At 33.6% G+C, this 23,828-nt stretch overlaps 1 protein-coding gene across 1 annotated transcript in view; it reads right to left on the reverse strand.

Annotated features, from left to right (window-relative positions):
* Nucleotides 1-353: 353 nt before the first annotated feature.
* LOC132749940 (WASH complex subunit 2-like) overlaps nt 354-23,828 on the reverse strand; it is a 43,524-nt gene continuing 20,049 nt past the window's right edge. Inside the window, exons 19-34 of the mRNA XM_060739882.1 lie at nt 23,417-23,574; nt 22,938-23,028; nt 20,764-20,858; nt 15,545-15,764; nt 14,029-14,142; nt 11,389-11,493; nt 10,581-10,658; nt 9,672-9,834; nt 7,598-7,905; nt 7,202-7,319; nt 6,267-6,313; nt 5,311-5,394; nt 3,663-3,788; nt 2,863-3,148; nt 1,005-1,808; nt 354-491 (exon numbers count right to left, since the gene is read on the reverse strand). Coding sequence (XP_060595865.1) covers nt 364-491; nt 1,005-1,808; nt 2,863-3,148; nt 3,663-3,788; nt 5,311-5,394; nt 6,267-6,313; nt 7,202-7,319; nt 7,598-7,905; nt 9,672-9,834; nt 10,581-10,658; nt 11,389-11,493; nt 14,029-14,142; nt 15,545-15,764; nt 20,764-20,858; nt 22,938-23,028; nt 23,417-23,574 — 2,925 coding nt within the window. The 3' untranslated portion in view covers nt 354-363. The remainder of the gene's footprint in view (nt 492-1,004; nt 1,809-2,862; nt 3,149-3,662; nt 3,789-5,310; nt 5,395-6,266; nt 6,314-7,201; nt 7,320-7,597; nt 7,906-9,671; nt 9,835-10,580; nt 10,659-11,388; nt 11,494-14,028; nt 14,143-15,544; nt 15,765-20,763; nt 20,859-22,937; nt 23,029-23,416; nt 23,575-23,828) is intronic.

A 23,828-nucleotide genomic window follows, 5' to 3' on the forward strand; every position in this document is an offset into this window, starting at 1 on the left:
CCAAAAGCCTAATAACATAAAGTCAAAATGATAAATACAATAAACGTAACACTAAAAACAGAACAAAATAGGAAAAAGATATTAAAGAAATATACCAAGAAGTAAATTGAAAATCAATTTCAAACAGGATTCCTTGTTCACTTTCTGTTAAAATCATTTAAACGCATTTTTCGGTCTTTTTGCTCACAAAGTAATGAGATAAATCTACATAAAATGGTGTAAAAAATCTCAAAAAAAAAACTTCCAGTCATGTCATTTCAAAACACCTTTGTCGTGTCCCTTTAATTTCTATGTCACATATCATGCTAGACTTTCAGTGTCATATTGACTTGTTCTGTTCAATATCTAAATTCTGCTTTAACGTTATGAAAGGGGGTCATCTATTGCTTCACTAGTTTTGGTTTTCTCAGATTTCTCCTTTGTCCCAGTTTTCTTCTTCTTTTCTTTTGTTTTACTTGAACCTGATGCACTCGTATCAGCAAATATATCATCTGTAAATAAATATATACATTAGCTCCATTGTGGTCAAAAAGCATAAAAATATAAAATTTAAAATTCTTGCATAGATCAAGTGATGCACATACAATGGAAAATCTGGAAAAGAAAAACAAATAAACTGAGAATTAAATCGAAAAATTATTATTTTGCGCGCTTTTATACCCGCTTTAAGTGATGAGCCTTGCAACGCTCTCAATTTTTTTTTTTGTCAATTTGCACAATAAAATAATTGTTCTTGAAAACAGGGAGGAAATGATCTGAAATTTTGCATACAAGTTATTGGGTCACACCTACATCAAATGGTACAGAAGTCTCAAAAAAAAAAATTCAGTTCCTTCATGTCAAGAAATTACAGTGGAGTCCCTTGAACGATAAATTTTTAAATATAAAAAGAAATTTCATAGTAAAAGGCACTATATGTACATGTAAGAAAGCATGGAAACTTTGATATAACAATCAAACAAGGTATTTGTGACTTAAACTTCTTGCTAAAAGCATCTACATACCTATATCATCTTTGAATATTTGTTTCTTAGGTGTGGCTGTTGTTTTCTTTTTCACCTTCTTTTCTTTTGGTTTAGCTTGTGGAATGTCACTAAATATGTCTGTCTGGTCCGTAAAAATATCCTCGTCTTTTGTCACTACTTTCTTAGGTTTCTTTTTGTCGATTTTAGTCGCTGCACCAAATATATCATCATCATTTTCTGGACTAACTTCTGCTTTCTTTTCAGCAGATGACTTCTCATTCTTTTTATCCTTTGGTTTGGTCAAAGATGGTGATGTAAATAAATCATCATCATCATCATCTGGTATAGGCGATGGTTTTGGTTTGGATTTTGTTTTTTTAATGGCAAAAATGTCATCATCATCTTCGTCAATTGTTATCACAGGCTTTTTCTCTTCTTTTACTTTTTCCGTTTTCTTTGGTACTGCATTAAATATGTCTTCTTCTTCTAATATTGAGCTTTTCTGTTTATTTTTAGTCGAAGATGGTTTTGGTACAGAAGAGAACAAATCATCATCATCATCACCAGCAGTGTTTGATTTGGGAACACTTTTAGTAGTATTATCATTAGCACTTGTAAATAAGTCATCTAAATTCTCTGTTTTAGTCTTTGGAAAATCTAAGTTTTTACCAGCAAACAAATCGTCTGCACTACTTTTATCAGGGTTTGTATTCTTACGCTCACCAATCAAGGATTTAGCACCAGATTTAGGTAAATCACTACCAAACAAATCATTTCCAAATATATCTGAATTTTGGTCTGTTCCATTGTTCAAATCAGGAGATGGACTTCTCTCTGGAGAGTCTAAAAAATAAAAAAAATACATAAATGAGCCGCGTCATGACAAAACCAACATAGCGTGTTTGCGACCAGCATGGATCCAGACCAGCCTGCGCATATGCGCAGTCTGATCAGAATCCATGCTGTTCGCTATCAGTTTCTCTACTTGTAATAGTGTTTGTAAGCGAACAGCATGGATCCTGATCAGACTGCGCGGATGCACAGGCTGGTCTGGATCCATGCTGGTCGCAAAAACATTACATTGGTTTTGTCGTGACGCGGCTCAAATAACTACAGATCAAACAAACCATTGAAACATCAATAATAATAATAATATCAATATTATAAAGATAAGCTATGCTCATCTTTGAGTAAAATTTTTTTTTGCAGAAATTTATTGAAATCTATAATTTTTTTTATATTTTTTTTTTGCATATGTCAAATTTGAATCAAAGAATGTACAATGTATGGGAAGTTGCATCCCCTTTTACAAGTCAAATAATGTTGGTCTTTTCTTAAAAAGAAACTTACTTTCTATTTTTAATGACAAATTATATTCATACTGTGCCCATTTATAGTGTGTAAAGTTTAAAACAATATACGTGTATCTGCTTTGTATTTAGTCAAAACATATTTATTCTATTTTCACAAAGAGACAGTGTAGAAATTCTAAATATTTTCTCAAATCTCAAATTTGAGCATAATATACCTTTAAGTCTGGTTAATTCCAGGATGCAGGAAAAAGTGATTAAAAGTAAGTTTTCAACTTTTTTCACAAGCATCACTGGTGGAACAAAACCTTATGTGCATTATTATATTTCTGTGAGAAAAGAACACATGAGTAAAACCATAAATCTTCAGCAAGCTAGCTGTATAGGTTCTTAATATTAAAGAATCCAAAGTTTCTGATTGGACTGGAATCCAAAGTGATGAGGGGCATAAAAATTTCATTTCTGAAATAACAAATATTTAAAAAGGTCAAAAATATGCCAGTAAAGAATACTCCATTGAAATTATGAATAAATTTCATTTCAGTAAAATTATTGACAGTTTACTATCTGAAACATAAAATAAGAACCTGATATAGGAGGAGGAATTCTTGAGGGGTCAAAATCTAGGTCAGGAAGTTCTGGACTGGTTCCTGCTTGTGTTTTCACTGGACTGGTTCCTGCTTGAGTTTTCACTGGACTGGTTCCTGCTTGAGTTTTCACTGGACTGGAGCCTGATCCAGAAGAAGATGGACTGGTGATAGGACTAGACTGAATATTAAATAAATCATCAGAAGAACTAGGGGAGGACAATACTGCAGATTTTCTAGCTTGCCTTGAAGGTGGACGCCTCTTGTTTTGAATCTTGGCTCTGTCCTGAAATAATGTTTTAATTTGAATATTATTTAGTATAGTATTTCATATTTCTCTGACAGAATTTTTTATTGTCACCAGGGCTAGGAAAAACTCTCAGCTGAGCCTCGTAACCAACAAAAACAATAACCCTGAACTATGAAGGCAGCTAGTGTAAGATTCTTATAACTATTCCCTTCCCTCTCCCGCACTCATGACCAAAAACGTTAGTGGATAATTTTTATTTTATCGCATATCAGCTATTACATTTTTGGTAACTGAGAGGCACTATCTCTAAAGCATATATAAGCTGGTTAACAAATTTAGTCAAGTAGTCTTTCTCTAATAACTTGTGACCAAGCTTGGTAAAGCAAAAATTATTCATTTCTTACTTTAACTACTAATACAAAGCAAAAACCAATTACATGTATAATTTCTCTAATATGTGCATAACAAGAGCACCGTATTAGCATGGCAACATCACCGGAATGCAATTTTTTTTTCAGGTTTATAAAAATGATTTGACAAACATACTTACTTTATTTGCACTCTGAAGAGTCCTAACTTCTGCAGGGGCATCAAAGCCTATGTTGAGGGGTTCAGGCTCTTTTACTGGTGGTGCTGCCCCGGGCAACATGGCTGCTGGATTAAAGTTCAGCGTAGCCTAAAATACAGAATAATTAATTTTCTACAATATCATTGTAGACATGTTTTAACTATACAGTATTCTTCAGTACATATATAATATAAAATGACGTTATGAACATGTAAGAAAAGCATATAAATTGGTACAACATTATAGCCGACAAACCGCACTTTATATAATTTAGCGCTATATTGCAGATAGTAAATAAAGAATTTATATAGTTACTTCACTATCACTTGAAAAAAGGTAATACAATACTGGATGAATGAAATATATGAAAGTAAGTTAACACTAAATACAAAAAAATATAATAAACTGTCATAATTTAAAATTTAAGCATATATTTCCATTATCAAGTTATAACCAAAATACAAAAAATTCAAGTATTCCATGCAAACATGAACAGTATCAATAAACTATAAAGTGTTACTTAAATCAGCATTAAAGGTTTTTTTTTAACTAAGACAAGTCAAGCAAAAAGTTTATTTTTTCAGATAGACTTTCCAGTTACAAAAAGTTGAAGAATTAACTTAAAGCTTGGACTATCTGGGCAAAACCATTCATCATTTTTAAGGACACAAAAACAATCAAATATCCCTACAAATGTATGGAAACTTTTATGAAAACACTTAAGTAGAGTGACACTGCCTGACTGACCCTTTAAACAACTGTCTTACCAGACCTTGTGACCTTGTTTCAGTCAGACTGGCAGTCTACCCAACTTATTTTTCTATATAAATGGTCTGAATTATTATGATAACCTGTGGGTAGCAGTCCACATAGCTCATTCAGTTAGAGCACAAAACTTGTAATCTCGACATTTTGGGTTCGATATCGGGGCTGATCAACCAAAATTACTTAAACAGTCTTTCGGATGGGACTTTACCTCAAGGTTCTGTGTACAAGTGCTTAAACACTTGGCACACTAAAGAACCAGAAGAAGATTCTGGAATTTGCTGTATCTTGCACTTTCCTAAAAAAATCTAAAATGACTAATACTCTTCTTGAGGACTCGCCCATATGGGCAACCAGTGGCGAGTATAAATAAACTGAAATACACACAATTGAGAACCTGTCATATGTCATATAAACGATCCTAATTGTCTGGCCCCCATATACTGCCTTGTCTGATTTAAACAACTTTCACACTTAATTGTCTGTTAATCAGAGAAAATAATACCTGTTTAACAGAACTAAGTCCAACAAAGCAGATACACAGTTGCAATGCATTATTAATTTTGATGCTGTAGATAAATGAGTTAAAGAAACACTGATTTACATGTATCAGTGTTTTGTTAGCTGTTAGATCAAAAAATGATTTAACCCTTAACCTGCTGAATATTTGTAATGGATTTACCCTGCTTTTAATTTGGAACAGTCCATTCAATTTACAAGTGATTTCAATACTTTAATTAACTAGAGTATAGGGTCTGATCAGACTGCATGGAATTACAGACAAGTCTGGCTCTATACTGGTGGCAAAGGCTTTTCACTTTCAATTCCAGCAAACTAAGGGTTAAAATACAAAAATGACAGTAACCTGTAGTTTTCCAATTTTACCCTTCGTAGGAGAACCGGCAGCTGGTAATATCGGCTCCTGAACTGACTTAGAGACTTTTGGTTTCTATGGCAACAAAGAGCAAAAACAAAATATACATGTAAGTGCAATCAGCAATGCCTAAAAACATCTAAAACAAAGGAGAGCAGCTACAACACAAAATCAATATTATGAAACAAACAAAAATTGGACAGGTTTAAATTTTCTGATGTTAAAAGTTTAAAATATTAGATTAATGTTTAAGGATAAAAACATTAAAACAAAGAATAAAAGCAAAGCATTCCATGTAATTAAAGATAAAAAAGCTAGCAATCTTATTCACACACAAGAAAATAACTATGCAAATACAAATGTAAGCATCAAAATGCACTATTAATTTCAGTGTAAAACTACTTTATTTGCAGAAAAGTTTGTATAATTTTGTACAATGTTATTGATTTTTTTGTTTCAGTATAAAAGTGTTGTTTTTTTTATCTTAACAGGGTTGATAAAGTTGATAAAAAAATAACTAAGAAAACTTTCATTTGTCTTATCAAAATGAATTTGCAGATTATTATATGTTAATCAGAAAATTTTAGAGAGTGAATTTTACACTTGTTATTTAGTAGATTTTAGCAAAAGTACACTGTAAATAAACAGATATCAAAGAAAAATCAAATGATCACTACTTCAAGCAAACTATAACAATGTAAATGAAGATGAGCAAAGACAAGAACATGTTTGGTAAGATTCTGGTCTGTAACAAATTTTCCAAACAAGGTTATCCTTTAGTCAATTAAGGTTGTAAGAGCAAAAGTATAAAAAAAATCTAATTTTTTTTTGTAACAGTGACCTAGATCTAGACAAATACAATCTTGACAGCTATTAATAGACATTTCAATCACTCGGGACAAAATAAAGACACAGTAGGAATGTCATGTTAGTAATGAAGAAATTACCTGATCAGCACTGGAAAATAAATCATCATCATCAGGGCTTGGTAAGTCTAGAAAAACAAGCATTCAAAATATATGTGTAACATATTAAAAATAATCGTTGAACATGGTTACAGCATATTGATGTACAGATTTATAACAATTTTATATTATAATATATGTGCTAGTAAAATGTTGACAAAATTTGAGATAATTAGTTATGGTCAAATTACTAGAATTTTGAACCCAAAACCTTGAAAATCAAAAGAATCAATAAAGGTCAAGGTTCAAGGAAAGCACGTTCCCGCGAAAATAGCAGTGAATTTGACTTAAATTTGAACTATTAAGCTGTTCCATTTAATAACCACTTATAGCCAAAATTTTTCCATAAAGGTTAAGTTTGCAGAAAGTGCGCCTATGTGGTTTTAAGATCTCTGCCCCAAGGGGAATAAAAGGGGGTTTGGCCATGCAGGCAACAACACATTTTCCCTTTCATCTTGACATGCCAGTACTACGTTAGTTCCCAGGAAGTGGAAATCAAAGGCTTTATTAAATTGCAAGAATATTTAAAACAATCAATGCTAAAATAGATATAAATAAACTAAACTAAAGATTAAAATCTTTTAGGGGGCAAGGTTGTACCTCAATGTTCATAATGTCAATCTTACAACAACTCAATTATTATATAAACCACTTACTTTATACAATGTTGTATTAACATTTATTTTAATCTAATTTCACTGAAATACTAAAAATTAGAAACTTTACATTCTTTGTTCTTGGCAGTATATCCACCAGCTTTCCTGGACACTTACTGATTTCTCTACAAGTGTCCTACTATTAATCCCACATAAACAATGATCAGGTAATTTTTGTTTAGTAATGGTTGGTTCAAAGATAGGATTCAAGAGTGCTTAACTTTCCGGATTTTAGAGGGTTTAAAAGTTCTGCTGTTCTACCTGGTGTCCTTATTCCTGCACTTGCAGGCTTCTTCATAGCTCCAAATGGGTCCATGCCACCAAACATGGACACCCCTCCTACAGGCTTCCTTGGTTTCACCTCAGTGGGTGACTCCGGCTGAAACAGAGATTAAAAGTAAATGTCATAATATTTAAAAGCAGATTGCTATCACCGATCACACTGCATAAACCATACATTTAATGATGAACAAAACTTTTAAATTATGATTTGTAATCAAAAATTACAAATGAAGAAAAACTCAAACCAAACTCGAATTACCTCAAACTTAATAACAATATTTCAATGGAGTTTTTCTCAGTCAATTATAGATTTTACCAACCTTCATTTCTATCATTATTATATTCAAGACTTGTAAACAACAACAAAATTTTTACTGGTTTGCTAGCTGGTGGATTTCCACTTCCAAACAAATCATTTTCATCCTCATCTAAATCAAGAGGACCAGATGATTTTTCAGATTTTTTGGAGACTGGTTCTGTTTTCACGTCAGGTTTCTTGACTGATCCACCAAATAAGTCATCATCATCATCAACTAGAGGGCCAGGAGATTGAGTGACTGGTTCTTTCTTCGCTTCCTGTTTGACTGGTACTGCTTTTTTCACTTCTGGTTTCTTGACTGGTCCATTAAATAAATCACCTCCATCATCATCACCACCACCACCACCAAATAACGGATCAACAGCTGTTTCATTCAGAAAAAGTTAGTGGACAAAACTTAACCAAATTACACACAAATATCAAATTAATTCACATCATGGAAAACTACTAAGAATACCAGAAACATACAATATGATTTGGAAATCAACTTTATTTGTTGGCAATTTATCATAGAAAAAAATCTTATTCCCTTTGAAATGCAGATTGCATAGTGAAACAAGGGTGCCATAGTCACAAAATACGCCCGTTTACGAAAGCTTTAGATGGAGATGGGGGCATTATGGATAAGTGTTATCTAGCAAGCAAGTTTTTATTCTTGGCACTGTGTTGTTAAATGAACCTTAAAACAAATCAGTAGGAAGATATGCACAGGATGTGTGACCTTGATCTTGGTCGCAGGGACCTGAATTTTATGCACGGCACTCAGCCTCACAATGATGAACATTTGTGCCAAATTATATTGTAATCCCTCTATGCATGTAGAAGTTTTGCTCCAGACAAGCGTTTTTCTATGAGCTCTACCTGTGACCTTCACCTTTGACCTAGAGACTTGGTTCATGTGCAGGGCACTAAGTCTCATGGTGGTGAACAATTCTATAAAGTAACATTAAAATTCCTCCATGCATGTAGAAAATATGCTCCGGACAACATCTGGATATTTAATCATCTCCAGTGACCTTGACCTTGCAAATATTAACCTAAATTAAATGTGTCACACCTGTAGTCATGATAGTTACCATTTGTGCTACAATCCATCAATAAATGATGACTAAATGGTCCCTATACACATCTTCAAATTTTTATCTGAACTTTGACCTCTATGTGTAACATTGACTTTGGTTGCAGGGATCTGAATTTTGCGTGCGACACTCAGCCTCACAATGGTGAACATTTGTGCCAAGTTATATTGAAATCCCCCTATGAATGTAGAAGTTTTGCTCCAGACAAGCGTTTTTCAATGAGCTCTAAGTGTGACCTTGACCTTTGACCTGGAGACCTGGATCATGCATGGAGCAATACATATCATGGTGGTGAACATTTCCATAAAGTATTATAAAAATTCTTCCATACATGTAGGAGATATGCTCCAGACAATATCTGGATATTTCACCATCTTTAGTGACCTTGACCTTGCATATTTTGAACCTAAAGTACATGTGTCACAGCCGTAGTCATGATAATGACCATTTGTGTTACAATCCCTCAATAAATGATGATTAAATCGTCCCTATACACATCTTCATATTTTTATCTAAACTTTGACCTCTATGTGTGACCTTGACCTTGGCCGCAAGGACCTGAATCTTGCGCGCGACACTCCGCCTCACAATGGTGAACATTTGTGCCAAGTAATATTGAAATCCCTCTATACATGTGGAAGTTTTGCTCCGGACAAGCATTTTTTCAATGAGCTCTAAGTGTGACCTTGACCTTTGACCTAGAGACCTGGTTCATGTGCGCGACACTGCTCCTCATAGTGGTGAAACATTTCTATGAAGTTTCATTAAAATCCCTCCATACATGTAGGAGATATGCTCCGGACAAAATTGGAACGCCGCCCACCCGCCCGCCGCCCGCCAGGGGCGTTCCCATAATACGTCCCGTTTTTTCAAACGGGCGTATAAAAATCATTCAAACCATTTATATAATGTTCTTGTTTTCATCTAGCCCAAGTTGAACCTTCAATTTATGATATATGACTATGAGGTTATATCAAAAGGCAATAGTTTATTTCATGTGAATTATATAATAAACCTCTGACACAAGAAAGTAATTACAACAACAAGTTACCTGCTGGTTTTCTGGGTTCAGGTTTTTTAACAACCACTTCAGCAATGGTCTCAGTCTTTGATACAGCTGCCTTATTTCCTGCTAACAAATTCCCTGAAGCTGGTCCAAACATTGATACCCCACCCACTGGAGGTTTCTTTGTCTTCTGCTCAGAAACTTTCTCCTTTAAATTAAATGATAAAACATAAATTTACACATAGCGTGCCATAGGGGTGATTTACTGTTGTTTATTCTGTCATTTGGCATTTTTCTAGTGGGGTGGGTAGATAAACCAAGCACACATAAACACAATTGTACTGATGCCCTCTCATATGGTATTTTTCAAGGGGTGAGGATAAATAAATATAAGCCATTGTGCTCAATAATTCTCAAGTAAGCTTGTTTTTTCCTTTGATACAATTACAATGATTGAAGTTTTTGGTGGAGGAAAACTTCAGAAGTTTGTCTGTGTATCAAAGTAGTGTGCATTAAAGTAGTGACTACTAGTAAGGTGAAGTTATCAACCTTGACCTTAAATTTAGAACGCCCATTTCAGATAACAATTTTGATCAGTGACTTTCCTGGATAAGTATTCCAGTACTGATCTATCTACAATGGGAGACAAATGACCATTACACTTAATGTCCAAGATCAATTATAACCAATAAATTTTGCCTACACCAAAGGATCAAATCATCAACCCCTGGATGACAATTTACACATTCCTTTTATAATGTCAGTGCTAATGTGTCAACTATCATAACTTTTATAGGATTGCTTAATTCAACAAAAAATAATATCTTCGAAATCATTACAATAAACATATTTGAAATCCAGCAGTGATTAATGATTTAAACCAAGATACAAATTTTTCTTTTTTTACTGATTTTCATCGGCCATCTTTTAGTATTGTTTATAGAATATGGTTACCTCATTTTTATCTGGAGTATCTGTGGATTCTGTTGTGGTTGCCCCTGATATACCAACACTTCCTGATGGTTTAGACATCTGTACCGATAATAAACATTTGTTTCTTTTGTAAAAATTTCATCTTTCTTATATGATTAAAACTGTGTCAGTGATCTCTACCAGACAGTAATCTGACATTTATAGCATATCATATCTGCTTCATAAATAATAAAATCTATTTCTGATTTAAATAAAAGTTGATATTATGAGGAAATTTTTTTAAAAAAAAGCTGCGTGCTTCTCTGTCTTGTCAGTATTTCACGCTGAATGCAATTTAGATTCTGGTAACTGCATACACCTGGCGTTAAAATCTTAAACAGAAATCTAGAAAATATCAATTAAACTTGACCAGAAAGGGAAGTGTTGTATCAAGGCATTTTGAATAAATAAATCAAAACTTGAAGTAAGGACATCTTCTTTGCGAAAGAAATACATTTCAAATTTATTCTGAGATTTTTACACGACTCGTTTTTTTTTAAAAAAGCTGCAAAGATAAAATGTTCTCCTTTTAAACAGAACTTAGAGGATGCGGGGTTTCAAAAGGGATCATCCCTTGTGACTTTTTAAAAAAAAGAATTTAATTTTAAAAATTAATTGTTTCATTATAAATTTTTCCCGGGTTTAACTTACAATTTTGTTCTAATTATCTACATATCATCCAATAAGATTTGTTAATTTCATTAACTTCAATTCAAATCATACATTCGTTTTATACATTGTTGTTGATGATGTTGAATTCATGGAACAGACTAAAATTATCTTTAAATACCTTAGGTGTCCCTGTACCAAACAGGTCATCATCATCATCACTGGCATCATCACCACCAAACAATGAAGGTCCTTTGTTGACTTTTGCTGGAGCAGCTTTAGTTACCTGAGAACAATGTAATAGCTCTGCTTATCTCAGTTTCATTGGTTGGATTTAACATTATTATATACAATGTGATTCATTTTCTAATTTACTATTGGAAGAAGACATCAAGGTTACTCTATCAGAAGTATTTCCAGCATGAATGGTAATACAAGTACAAGTACATGTACCTTCACCTTGCTTCTACCAATGCATACAGTGCACAGTTCAGTCAGAACTTATTCTGCAATTTTCCCTAAAAAGAATGAATCATTTTGTCCAGCTTAACCCTTTTCCTCATGAGCATATTGTGAAAAATGGCCGTTTTCATTGAAAAGCCTCCTGTTACAAGTTCAAACTGCTATAAACTATGAAAATGCTTCAATACTAATCAAACTTGGCACAAATGTTGACTGCACCTTTGTCTTTGTAACGACTCAGTCAACGCCGACCCGACTGTAACAATACCTCTACTAAAAAAAAGTCGAGCTAAAAATGGCTGTTTTCATTGAAAAGCCTCCTGTTACAAGATCAGACTGCTATAAAACTATGAAAAATACACCAATACTTTGCACAAATGTTGACTGGACCATTGCCCTAGTAACGACATGCTCAGTCTTAAATTTCCTGTTACCATGGCAATGAGGGGACATCTCAAAATTGCTGTCAAAATTGATTTCAAAGTGCTGCACTCCTCAATTTTCAGGGTTGGTTACACATTACCTTATGATCAACCTGGGGTCATTTTTAGCCTCTCACAAGTCCAAAATTTTCTTGGGGATGAGGGGGACTGCAGCCCCCCTTCAAACCCCCCAAACAGAAGGGGGCATATCCCCCTTCTGGCACCCCCTGATGTACCTTTTGGATGGGGGCCGGCGCCGAAAAAGTGATCACTTTTTTTAGCAACATTTCCCAAACGAAAAACAGTGTTTTGGGCCTAAATAGGGTAATTTTTCACTGTTTGAGGCCTCAAAAAAAAGGAGGGGGAAATCGAAAAGCTGTCAAAACACATCTATATGAGGTAAAGGGTTAAAGATGGACAAGTTCATTTAAGATATTTAGAGTGGTAATGTTAAAACAAGCTAGAAAGCTGCTCTACATAAAAAACATTTATGCTAGCTTTGAACACACAAAAGTGAGCAAACATAGATCCTGTTTACTGTAATTTAACATATTGACTATTGTTACATTGTTTTCAGCAATACCACATAGACACAGAATTATAACTTCAGTACACACTTATTAAACAAATCTATTTAATTTTAACAGCATGGCTAAACTAGTTGCATTTATTCAATGCAGCTTATGACAAACCTTGGCTTTGAAATACAATTCTAAACAAGAGCACCGCTAGGCGGAGCATTATATGCCCGAAAGTGATTTTTTTTTTTTAGTAAAGATGAAGCATTTTTAAGACATAGGAATTAAATAAAGTATTACCTCCTTCAATTAACAATCCTCCTTTGAAGTTTCAATATTGTGGTCCAAATGGAACTTAAGTTATGCCCCAGAAACTGTTTTCAATTCTAAGGTAATAGTGACCTTGACCTTTGACCTTGTGACCCCAAAATCATAAGGGGTCTTCTACCAAATATGGACAATCATACTATGAAGTTTAAACACAGTAGGCCAAATGATACTTAAGTTATGTTCCGAAAACTGTTTTCAGTTTTAAGGTAATAGTGACCTTGACCTTGTGACCCCAAAGTCAATAGGGGTCTTCTACCCAATATGGACAATCATCCTATGAAGTTTGAACACTGTGGGCCAAATAGAACTTAAGTTATGCTCCGGAAACTGTTTTTAGTTTTAAGTTAATAGTGGCCTTGACCTTTGACCTTGTGACCCCAAAATCAATAGGGGTCTTCTACCCAATTTGAACAATCATCCTATGAAGTTTGAACACTGTGAGCCAAATTGAACTTAAGTTATGCTCCGGAAACTGTTTTCAGTTGTAAGGTAATAGTGACCATGACCTTTGACCTCAAAATCAATAGGGGTCTTCTACCCAATATGGACAATCATCCTATGAAGTTTGAACACTGTGGGCCAAATGGAACTTAAGTTATGCTCCGGAAACTGTTTTCAGTTTTAAGGTCATAGTGACCTTGACCTTTGACATTGTGACCCCAAAATCAATAGGGGTCTTCTACCCAATATGGACAATCATCCTATGAAGTTTGAACACTGTAGGCCAAATGGGACTAAAGTTATGCTCCGGAAACTGTTTTCAGTTTTAAGGTCATAGTGACCTTGACCTTTGACCTGATGACCCCAAAATCAATAGGGGTCTTCTACCCAATGTGGACAATCATCCTATGAAGTTTGAATATTGTGGGCCAAATGGAACTTAAGTTATGCTCCGGAAACCAAATTGCTAACGGACGGACGGACAGACGGACGGACGCCAGGGGGTATAACATAATATGTCCGAAATTCTTTCGGGCATGTCCGAAATTCTTTCGGGCATGTCCGAAATTCTTTCGGGCATATAAAAATCAATTCAAAAGATGGAATCATATCAATCTATTTTCAATAAAATAAACAAACAACAAAAACCTGCTGCTGAGGAGTTGTTTTCTGTGGTGGTTTAGTGAAAATATCTGCTGACTCTTCGCCACCAAACATATCACCATCATCATCAAATATACTTGTCTTACTGGGTGCCGAGGTCTTTGTAAAAAACAAAATGAAATGTATTCTGATGCTGTGTTTACATTCTTCTGTTTGGGGCCATGACTATCAATATTTAATTTCAATAACTATTCTAAACAAGAATGTCGAACGACACATATACCCCCCTTTCTAGCCATTGACTCACATAATTGGTAATTTTATTACAGAAACTTGCCAAAAATGGGTACATGGAAGTGTTCAATTATGGAAAAATCAACGGAAACCATTTTGACATTTAAGGCCCATGTGACAATTACCTTTGACCTAATGACCCCAAAATCAATAGGGGTCATCATCTTCTACTTATGACCAATAACTAGGTGAAATATGAAGACTTTGTGATGAAAACTTTTCAAGATAATCAGCTGAAACCCTTTTGACATTTAAGGCCCCTGTGACCTTGACCTTTGACCCCAAAATCAATAGAGGTCATCTATTAGTTATGACCAATTACTATGTGAAATATGAAGACTTTGTGATCAAGATAATCAGCGGAAACCATTTTGACATTTAAGGCCCCTGTGACCTTGACCTTTGACCTAGTGACCCCAAAATCAATAGGGGTCATCTACTAGTGATGACCAATAACTATGTGAAATATGAAGACTTTGTGATACATACTTTTCAAGATAATCAGCGGAAACCATTTTGATATTTAAGGTCCCTGTGACCTTGACCTTTGACCTAGTGACCCCAAAATCAAGAGGGGTCATCTACTAGTCATGACCAATCACTATGTGAAATATGAAGACTTTGTGATAAACGCTTTTCAAGATAATCAGCGGAAACCATGTGGTCTACCGACGGACAGACCGACGGACCGACAGACAGACCGACATTAGCAAAACAATATACCCCCTCTTCTTCTATGGGGGGCATAATAATTATAAATCAGAAATCCAAACATACGACTTTCAGAATAATATCCTATGTCTAACAACAGTTCATGCCTTGTCATGATTAACAAGTATTTTAAGGTTCATAATGATATTTTTTATTATTTCAATATCAGTCTACCTTAGAGGCAATTTTAACAAAATCATAAATAAAATAGGGACTTAACCCCTTGTCTTAGAACTGCACCTTGTTATGATAAGCAAATGTTTTGAATTTTAGGTTAATACCTTTTAGAAAATTAGAATAATTGGCTATATTAAAGTTTTAATGATGATGACAATGACAACATAGTAATAATATCAGCTCAACATTTCTTCAAAAAAGACCAGCTAAAAATCTAAACTATTCATATTTGTTAATTTTTCTAAAACCACAAAAGAAGGGTAGGTAAAACTTACCTTTTCCAATTTTGATGAACTATAATAACTTTATTATTGCATATAATTATTTTAATAAGCTTTTTATAATAATGATAATACAACTATTACAATTTTCTATTCACCTGTTTTGTAGGCGGAGCTTTATTATTAGACCCACCCCCAAACAGATCATTTTCTTCTTCTTCATCATCAAACATTGATATAGACTTGGCTGGTGGTCGACCTACTGGCTCTACTTTCTTGGGTGTGTCATCTTTCTTCACCTCTGATTCCTTTTTCTTACTAAACGGGTCAACACCAGAGGGAAATATGGATACTGCACCGGGAGGTTTCTTTGGTCCTCTGAAATTTGTTGATAAAAGAAAAAAACAAAACTACAAGACATGGAACCTGACTTTTTTAAATTTAATGATGACAAAAATTGTTCTTTAAATCCTTTTTTTTTATTCCTCTTTTGTCTAAAATAATTCATGTAGAGGAGTTGGTAATTACTTGAGGAAAACATGAATATAAGGATATAAAAACACATTTTAAAAAAACATTTTAAAAATTAAATCAAACTTTCAAAGGCACAGTCACCCTCAGAAATAGATTAATGTACTGTCAATATGTGAAAGATACAAAATATGGTTCAGTTATATGACCAATGAGAAGCATTTTGGATATCGTAAAAGGACACCAAAAATAGAAACCTTTTGAAATGAAATTATTGGTGATTTTTAGGTTTAATCATTAACCTTTAACTTAGATATTTGTAGTCCATTAACCCATTACTTCATATACATGCCTTTTAACGCCTTTTTCACCCCCCCCCCTTTTTGTTGTCTCAAATGATGAACAAGAGCCACCGCCGGGCGGGGGCAACGCTCGACTTTTTACTTTTTCTAAACGCAAACATAGAAAGGTTTGAACATATATTGATGTTTCCTTTTTATAAATTTAGTTGGTCTCTCTTGTCACATTAGTTTTGTTTATATATTTTGTATATGTATGAATATAAACATTAAGCATATTTCTAAAAATAGCAACAGTACGCAATTTCTAAAAATAGCAACAATGACGCAATTTCTAAAAATAGCAACAATGACACAATTTCTAAAAATAGAAAAAATGACGCAATTTCTAAAAATAGAAAAAAATGACGCAATTTCTAAAAATAGAAACAATGACGCAATTTCTAAAAATAGAAAAAAAAATGACGCAATTTCTAAAAATAGAAACAATGACGCAATTTCTAAAAATAGAAAAAAATGACGCAATTTCTAAAAATAGAAAAAAATGACGCAATTACTAAAAATAGCAACAATGACGCAATTTCTAAAAATAGAAAAAATTACGCAATTTCTAAAAATAGAACAAAAATGACGCAATTTCTAAAAATAGCAACAATGACACAATTTCTAAAAATAGAAAACATGACGCAATTTCTAAAAATAGAAAAACATGACGCAATTTCTAAAAATAGCAACAATGACGCAATTTCTAAAAATAGAAAAACATGACGCAATTTCTAAAAATAGAAAAACATGACGCAATTTCTAAAAATAGAAAAACATGACGCAATTTCTAAAAATAGAAAAAAAATGACGCAATTTCTAAAAAAAGAAAAACATGACGCAATTTCTAAAAATAGAAACAATGACGCAATTTCTAAAAATAGAAAAAAAATGACGCAATTTCTAAAAATAGAAAAACATGACGCAATTTCTAAAAATAGAAACAATGACGCAATTTCTAAAAATAGAAACAATGACGCAATTTCTTAAAATAGAACAAAATGACGAAATTTCTAAAAATAGAAAAAAATGACGCAATTTCTAAAAATAGCAACAATGACGCAATTTCTAAAAATAGAAAAAAAATGACGCAAATTCTAAAAATAGCAACAATGACGCAATTTCTAAAAATAGAAAAAATGACGCAATTTCTAAAAATAGAAAAACATGACGCAATTATATACATGTATATATATGTATATATATATATATATATATATATATTTGATATATATATATATGTATATATATATACATGCAGATATATATATATATATATTTATGTATATATATATATATATATATATATATATATATATATACCTGCATATATATATATACACACACACATTTATATATATATTTATATATAATACATATACTATACATACACACACACCGATAAATGCACAATCTGAGAAAATTCAGTAATATAACCTTCAAGGTCAAGGTCATTAAAGAGCCCAAGCAAATTTGGGTTTGATAAACAACAAGGTCTGGTCCTTAAGAATGTTCTGTTATAATATGAAGTTTATTCCTTCAAAAATAGCAAAGTTACAGTCAGTTACTGCCAAAACAATGAAAATTTCAATAATTTGACCTTCAAAGGCAATGTCATTAATGAGTGAAGGTCAAGGTCTTTAGGTATATTTTTAACAGTTATCTTTGAAGATTATTATGTTCAAGTTTGAAGACAATCCATTCAAAAATAACAAAGTTACAGCAATAATAGCCAAAAAAATGAAAATTTCAATAATTTGACCTTCAAAGTCAAGGTCATTGATGAGTGAATGTCAAGGTCTGACTGGTTATTTTTAAGGGATATCCTTGAAGATTATTATGTTCAAGTTTGAAGACAATCCATTCAAAAATAACAAAGTAACAGCCAATAACAGCATGAACAAGCAAAAATTTGACTTTTAACCTTGAAGGTCAAGGTCATTTATGGATGAAGGTCAAGGTTAGTGTGGTCTACTGAAAGGTCTTGTCCCAAGGGTTGTTGTGGCCAAGTATGAAGACAATACACCAAGAAATAAAAAAGTTATGATCCAGGTACAAGTTTTCGGACGGCAACGGCAACGGCAACGGCAACGGAGACGGCAACGGCAACGGCAACGCCGACCTGACTATAACAATACCTCTACTTTTTTTTTCAAAAAAAAAAAAGTCGAGCTAAAAAATGCCTTATTTAGGCCCCAAACACATTTGTTTTTGTTTGAGAAATGTTGTTAAAAAAAGTGACCTCTTTTTCGGCGCGGCCCCCCAACCAAAAGATACATCAGGGGGTTGCCAGAAGGGGGATGTCCCCCTCATCGCCAAGAAAATTTTTGACTTGTGAGAGGCTGTAAATGACCCCAGGTTGATCATAAGGTAACGTGTAACCAACGCTGAAAAGCATTTGACTCTATCTCAATCCATTGAGAAGTTGCAGCACTTTGAAATCAATTTTGATGGAAAAAAATCAACGCAAAATTGTGATTTTTGGCAATTTTGAGATGTCCCCTCGTTGCCATGGTAACAGAAAATTTAAGCCTGAGCATGTTGTTGCAAGGGCAATGGTCCAGTCAACATTTGTGCCAAGTTTGATTAGTGTTGAAGCAGTTTTTATAGTATTATAGCAATTTGAACTTGTAACGGGAGACTTTTCAATGGAAACAGCCATTTTTCACAAAATGCTCATGAAGTAATGGGTTAATGAAAAAAAATCAAAAAATCTACAAAACAACAATTTTTCTTCAAATTTATATGACAGGCCATGTTTAAACATGAAAAAACACGATTTAGGGTAATTTCAAGTATTTTCATCATTTTCTATTAACCCATTACTTCATATACACGCCTTTTAACGCCTTTTTCACCCCCCCCCCTTTTTGTTGTCTCAAATGATGAAACAAGAGCTGTCGGTAGGACAGCATGCTCGACTATTCTTAGTGCTTGATAGTAAAAAAAATGCCTGATACAGTTACCTCCTCCTGTTTACAGGTTGGGGGTCATGATGGTGAACAAGTGTGCAAAGTTTCAAAGCCATATGTCAATGGACTTTGAAAATATTTGAACTATTACAAAAACTTTAACGTAAATTCTAAGTCGAAAAAGGGGCATAATTCTGTCAAAATGCTTGATAGAGTTACCTCCTCCTGTTTACAGGTTGGGGTCATGATGTTGAACAAGTGTGCAAAGTTTCAAAGCCATATGTCAATGGACTTTGAAAATATTTGAACTATTACAAAAACTTTAACGTAAATTCTAAGTCGAAAAAGGGGCATAATTCTGTCAAAATGCTTAATAGAGTTACCTCCTGCTGTCTACAGGTTGGGGTCATGATGTTGAACAAGTGTGCAAAGTTTCAAAGCCATATGTCTATGGACTTTGAAAATATTTGAACTATTACAAAAACTTTAACGTAAATTCTAAGTCGAAAAAGGGGCATAATTCTGTCAAAATGCTTGATAGAGTTACCTCCTCCTGTCTACAGGTTGGGGTCATGATGGTGAACAAGTGTGCAAAGTTTCAAAGCCATATGTCAATGGACTTTGAAAATATTTGAACTATTACAAAAACTTTAACGTAAATTCTAAGTCGAAAAAGGGGCATAATTCTGTCAAAATACTTGATAGAGTTACCTCCTCCTGTCTACAGGTTGGGGTCATGATGGTGAACAAGTGTGCAAAGTTTCAAAGCCATATGTCAATGGACTTTGAAAATATTTGAACTATTACAAAAACTTTAACGTAAATTCTAAGTCGAAAAAGGGGCATAATTCTGTCAAAATGCTTGATAGAGTTACCTCCTCCTGTCTACAGGTTGGGGTCATGATGGTGAACAAGTGTGCAAAGTTTCAAAGCCATATGTCAATGGACTTTGAAAATATTTGAACTATTACAAAAACTTTAACATAAGTGGTTACGCCGACGCCGACGCCGACGCCGACGCTCGGGTGACTGCAATAGCTCTACTTATTCTTATCGAATAGTCGAGCTAAAAATGCCTTATTTAGGCCCCAGACACATTTGTTTTTGTTTGAGAAATGTTGTTAAAAAAAGTGACCTCTTTTTTCGGCTTCTGTTTGGGGGGTTTGAAGGGGGGCGGAGTCCCCCCTCATCGCCAAGAAAATTTTTGACTTGTGAGAGGCTGTAAATGACCCCAGATTGATCATAAGGTAACGTGTAACCAACGCTGAAAAGCATTTGACTCTATCTCAATCCATTGAGAAGTTGCAGCACTTTGAAATCAATTTTGATGGAAAAAATCAACGCAAAATAGTGAATTTTGGCAATTTTGAGATGTTCCCTCGTTGCCATGGTAACAGAAAATTTAAGCCTGAGCATGTTGTTGCAAGGGCAATGGTCCAGTCAACATTTGTGCCAAGTTTGATTAGTGTTGAAGCAGTTTTTATAGTATTATAGCAATTTGAACTTGTAACAGGAGACTTTTCAATGAAAACAGCCATTTTCACAAAATGCTCATGAAGTAATGGGTTAACAAACTATTCTATGCAATAAACTAAGTATATTCAGTCTACAGAACTTATGAAGTAGAATATAGTAAAGATATGAAATACTTACTGGTCCTTGGGTTTTGGAGGAGGAGCATCACCAAATAGATCATCTTCATCATCATCCATGAACAAAGCTGAGGATTTTGGCTTTGTCGCTTCTTTCTATAATACCATATACAGATTTATCAAAGAGATAACACAATTTATAGCCCCTTACTCAAATAAAGCAGGGCAATGATAACACTGTATTGACTGAAAACATGTGTCTACAGGACCAGATAGGACCACATTACACTATTGCAGTGTTTTGTCAGTCTACCACTGTACAGCAAAACAGACAGATGGACAGGCAAGAAAATGCTACACCCTTCCCCCTCTAAATAGTGGAGGGATGAAAATTAAAATTACTTTCTAAACAAAGCTTCATTTGAATTGATTCAAATATAAGTAGAGAAAAATAAATTTTATTTAGATATTGTCAAAATATGTCCTCATCCAAGTATGTGACCTTTTCCAAATATGTGTCCATCCAAATATGTAATTTCAACCAAATATGCCACCCTCCAATTACGCGACCTCAACCAAATATGTGTCCATCCAAATATGTAATTTCAACCAAATATGCGTCCCTCCAATTACGCGACCTCAACCAAATATGTGTCCATACAAATATGTAATTTCAACCAAATATGCCACCCTCCAATTACGCGACCTCAACCAAATATGTGTCCATACAAATATGTGACCCCAACCAAATATGTGTCCTCATCCAAATATATGATCTCAACCAAATATGTGACCTCAACCAAATAAGTGACCTCAATGTGATGTCATCCAAATATGTGACCTCAATCAAACATGTGACCTCATCCAAATATGTGACCGCATCCAAATATGTGATCTCACATTAGATAACAAAGCTTTTCTTTGGTTTCTTATCTAATGATCTACTTTATGACCCTAGCTCATGCAATTTATATAGTGTTCACCAGATTCTATATCTGTTCAAAACTTATTCATAACATTTTGATATCAAAGCCCCCTCACGTTTATAATGAACTATTCCAAAGTTATACAAGGACAATTCCATTATACCAATTCAGAGAAAGTTAATATTTAATGAACAGGCAAGTACACAAGTTACCATCAACATTCTTTAGCTACCATATACAGTTGACTCACAGTAACTCGAATCCAAGGGACTGGGCATTTTACTTCGAGAGAAACAGAGTTCGAGTAACATGGATCTGCTGCCATTACGTTGATATTCGTACATGTATATACATGTGCCTGATTAAATGTGCAAAGAAGTAGGTTTGTTATCGTTGATAGCGGCAATGCTGCAATATTTAACCGTTGAAATGACGGTAAATCACTTACAACTACAAATTATAAATGAACAAAAATATATTATTAAAAATTCAATACATGTATATTAATAGTGAAAAATAAACATTCGTAGCAAGTTTGTCAGTATTCATCAGTAAAGCATGTGTTTTTAATAAGCACTCATGACAATAAATTACAATAAAAGCAGAATAACACATTTATTTCAACAACAATTTATCTAATATTTGAAGTGAACTGATCATCAGACGAAAACGAAAGTAGCAACTATCGTGAACCGGAAGTACATATTAATGTATGCAATATGGCGGAACATTAATTATACAAATGTCACACAATTTAATCCTAAAACCGATTAAAGCCACCTTTACAACGTGTTAATAACACATGATGACGGCAATTAAAATTAAAATGAAACGTGTGAATCACGAGTGACAACATCTCACCTAGATGTCCGCCCTTTAAATCAGTCGGCTTTTTTCCCAAAATTTGGGCCCTAACTGAGATAAAAAACTGTTGGATTTTAATTGACAGGAAACCCAAATTTTTTCTTTCAACTAAAAGGGCCTGGGTAAGTAAAAAATTTAAACCTAAGCGGGGGTTTAAAAATAAAAAGGGAAAAAGGGAAGGGAAAATTTTAAAGGGGAAAATTTTTAGAAATTTTTGACTAAAGCGGTTTTTTGAATAAAGAAATTTTGCCCTTTTTGGGAGAGTCAACTGTACATAGAAAAAATCATGCATTTTTTAAATAAAAAAAAAAAATTTATCACTTGAAAAGGGTTTAAGAACAAAAATGGATTAAAAATAAATGCGCTTTTTTATCAACTATTTTAAAAAAGGGAAATCCCTAAAAATTTTACAAAACCTTTTAATTGATGTATTTTGTTTTTGGTAGACTTGGGATGGTTTAGAACTTGAGCCAAATAAGTCATCATCATCATCTTCATCAAACAGACTGGTTGTTGTCTTCGCCTTCCGTGAAAAACTGAAATTAGGTTTTGCAGCAGGAATAAGTGAATATCTACATCTCTCTAGTATGAGAATGGTATAACAATGGTAACAATACAGTGCACAATAATTCATTGATTCACAGTATAATACATGTATAACACATACAAATGACATGGCTTTCTGAAATAAGTTCTGTTAAGTTATAATGAGCAACACTGTCAGAGTAACTGAACTATTGTCCATTGCTTGATTTGTAACCAGCAACATTATGGGATAAAAGACAATATTCTCAAGCAATTAACCGCCAAAACATAATAAATTTTATTTAAAATTTAAAAATACATACTAATTTTAAAATCTATCCTAAAAGCAGTCATTTCAATAAAAGTACCAATGAGCACAGTTAAGAAAAAAAGGCTTACCTGTTTGATTTTGGTTTTGAATCATCCCCATCTCCTGCAAATAAGCTGTCTTTTGATTGGGCAGATCCTATCTTAGCTGATTGTTTTGATGCACCTGATTGGTTTGATTTTATACTTTCACTGCGAGACTTGTTTCCATCAGACCAATCATCTTCATCCTTATATGAAACAGATACATCACTTAAGTAAGAATATGCTGTTATTGTAATCTTTCTATTCAGTTGTTCAATACTTTATTATTTATATAATTGTTTGAAATACACATTGTTAGTTTGATAAAGGACCTGATCACACATTTCTTTGTCATATTTTGAAACATTTTCTTGTTATATGAATAACCTATTGTGTTCTTAACACATATATTATTTCATTAAAACATTTGTGATTTGATCAGACCAACTTTAAACAATGA

The sequence above is a fragment of the Ruditapes philippinarum genome, unplaced genomic scaffold (genome assembly GCF_026571515.1).
Source record: "Ruditapes philippinarum isolate M1 unplaced genomic scaffold, ASM2657151v2 ctg1917_1_1_1_1, whole genome shotgun sequence".
Taxonomy (NCBI): Eukaryota; Metazoa; Mollusca; class Bivalvia; order Venerida; family Veneridae; genus Ruditapes; species Ruditapes philippinarum.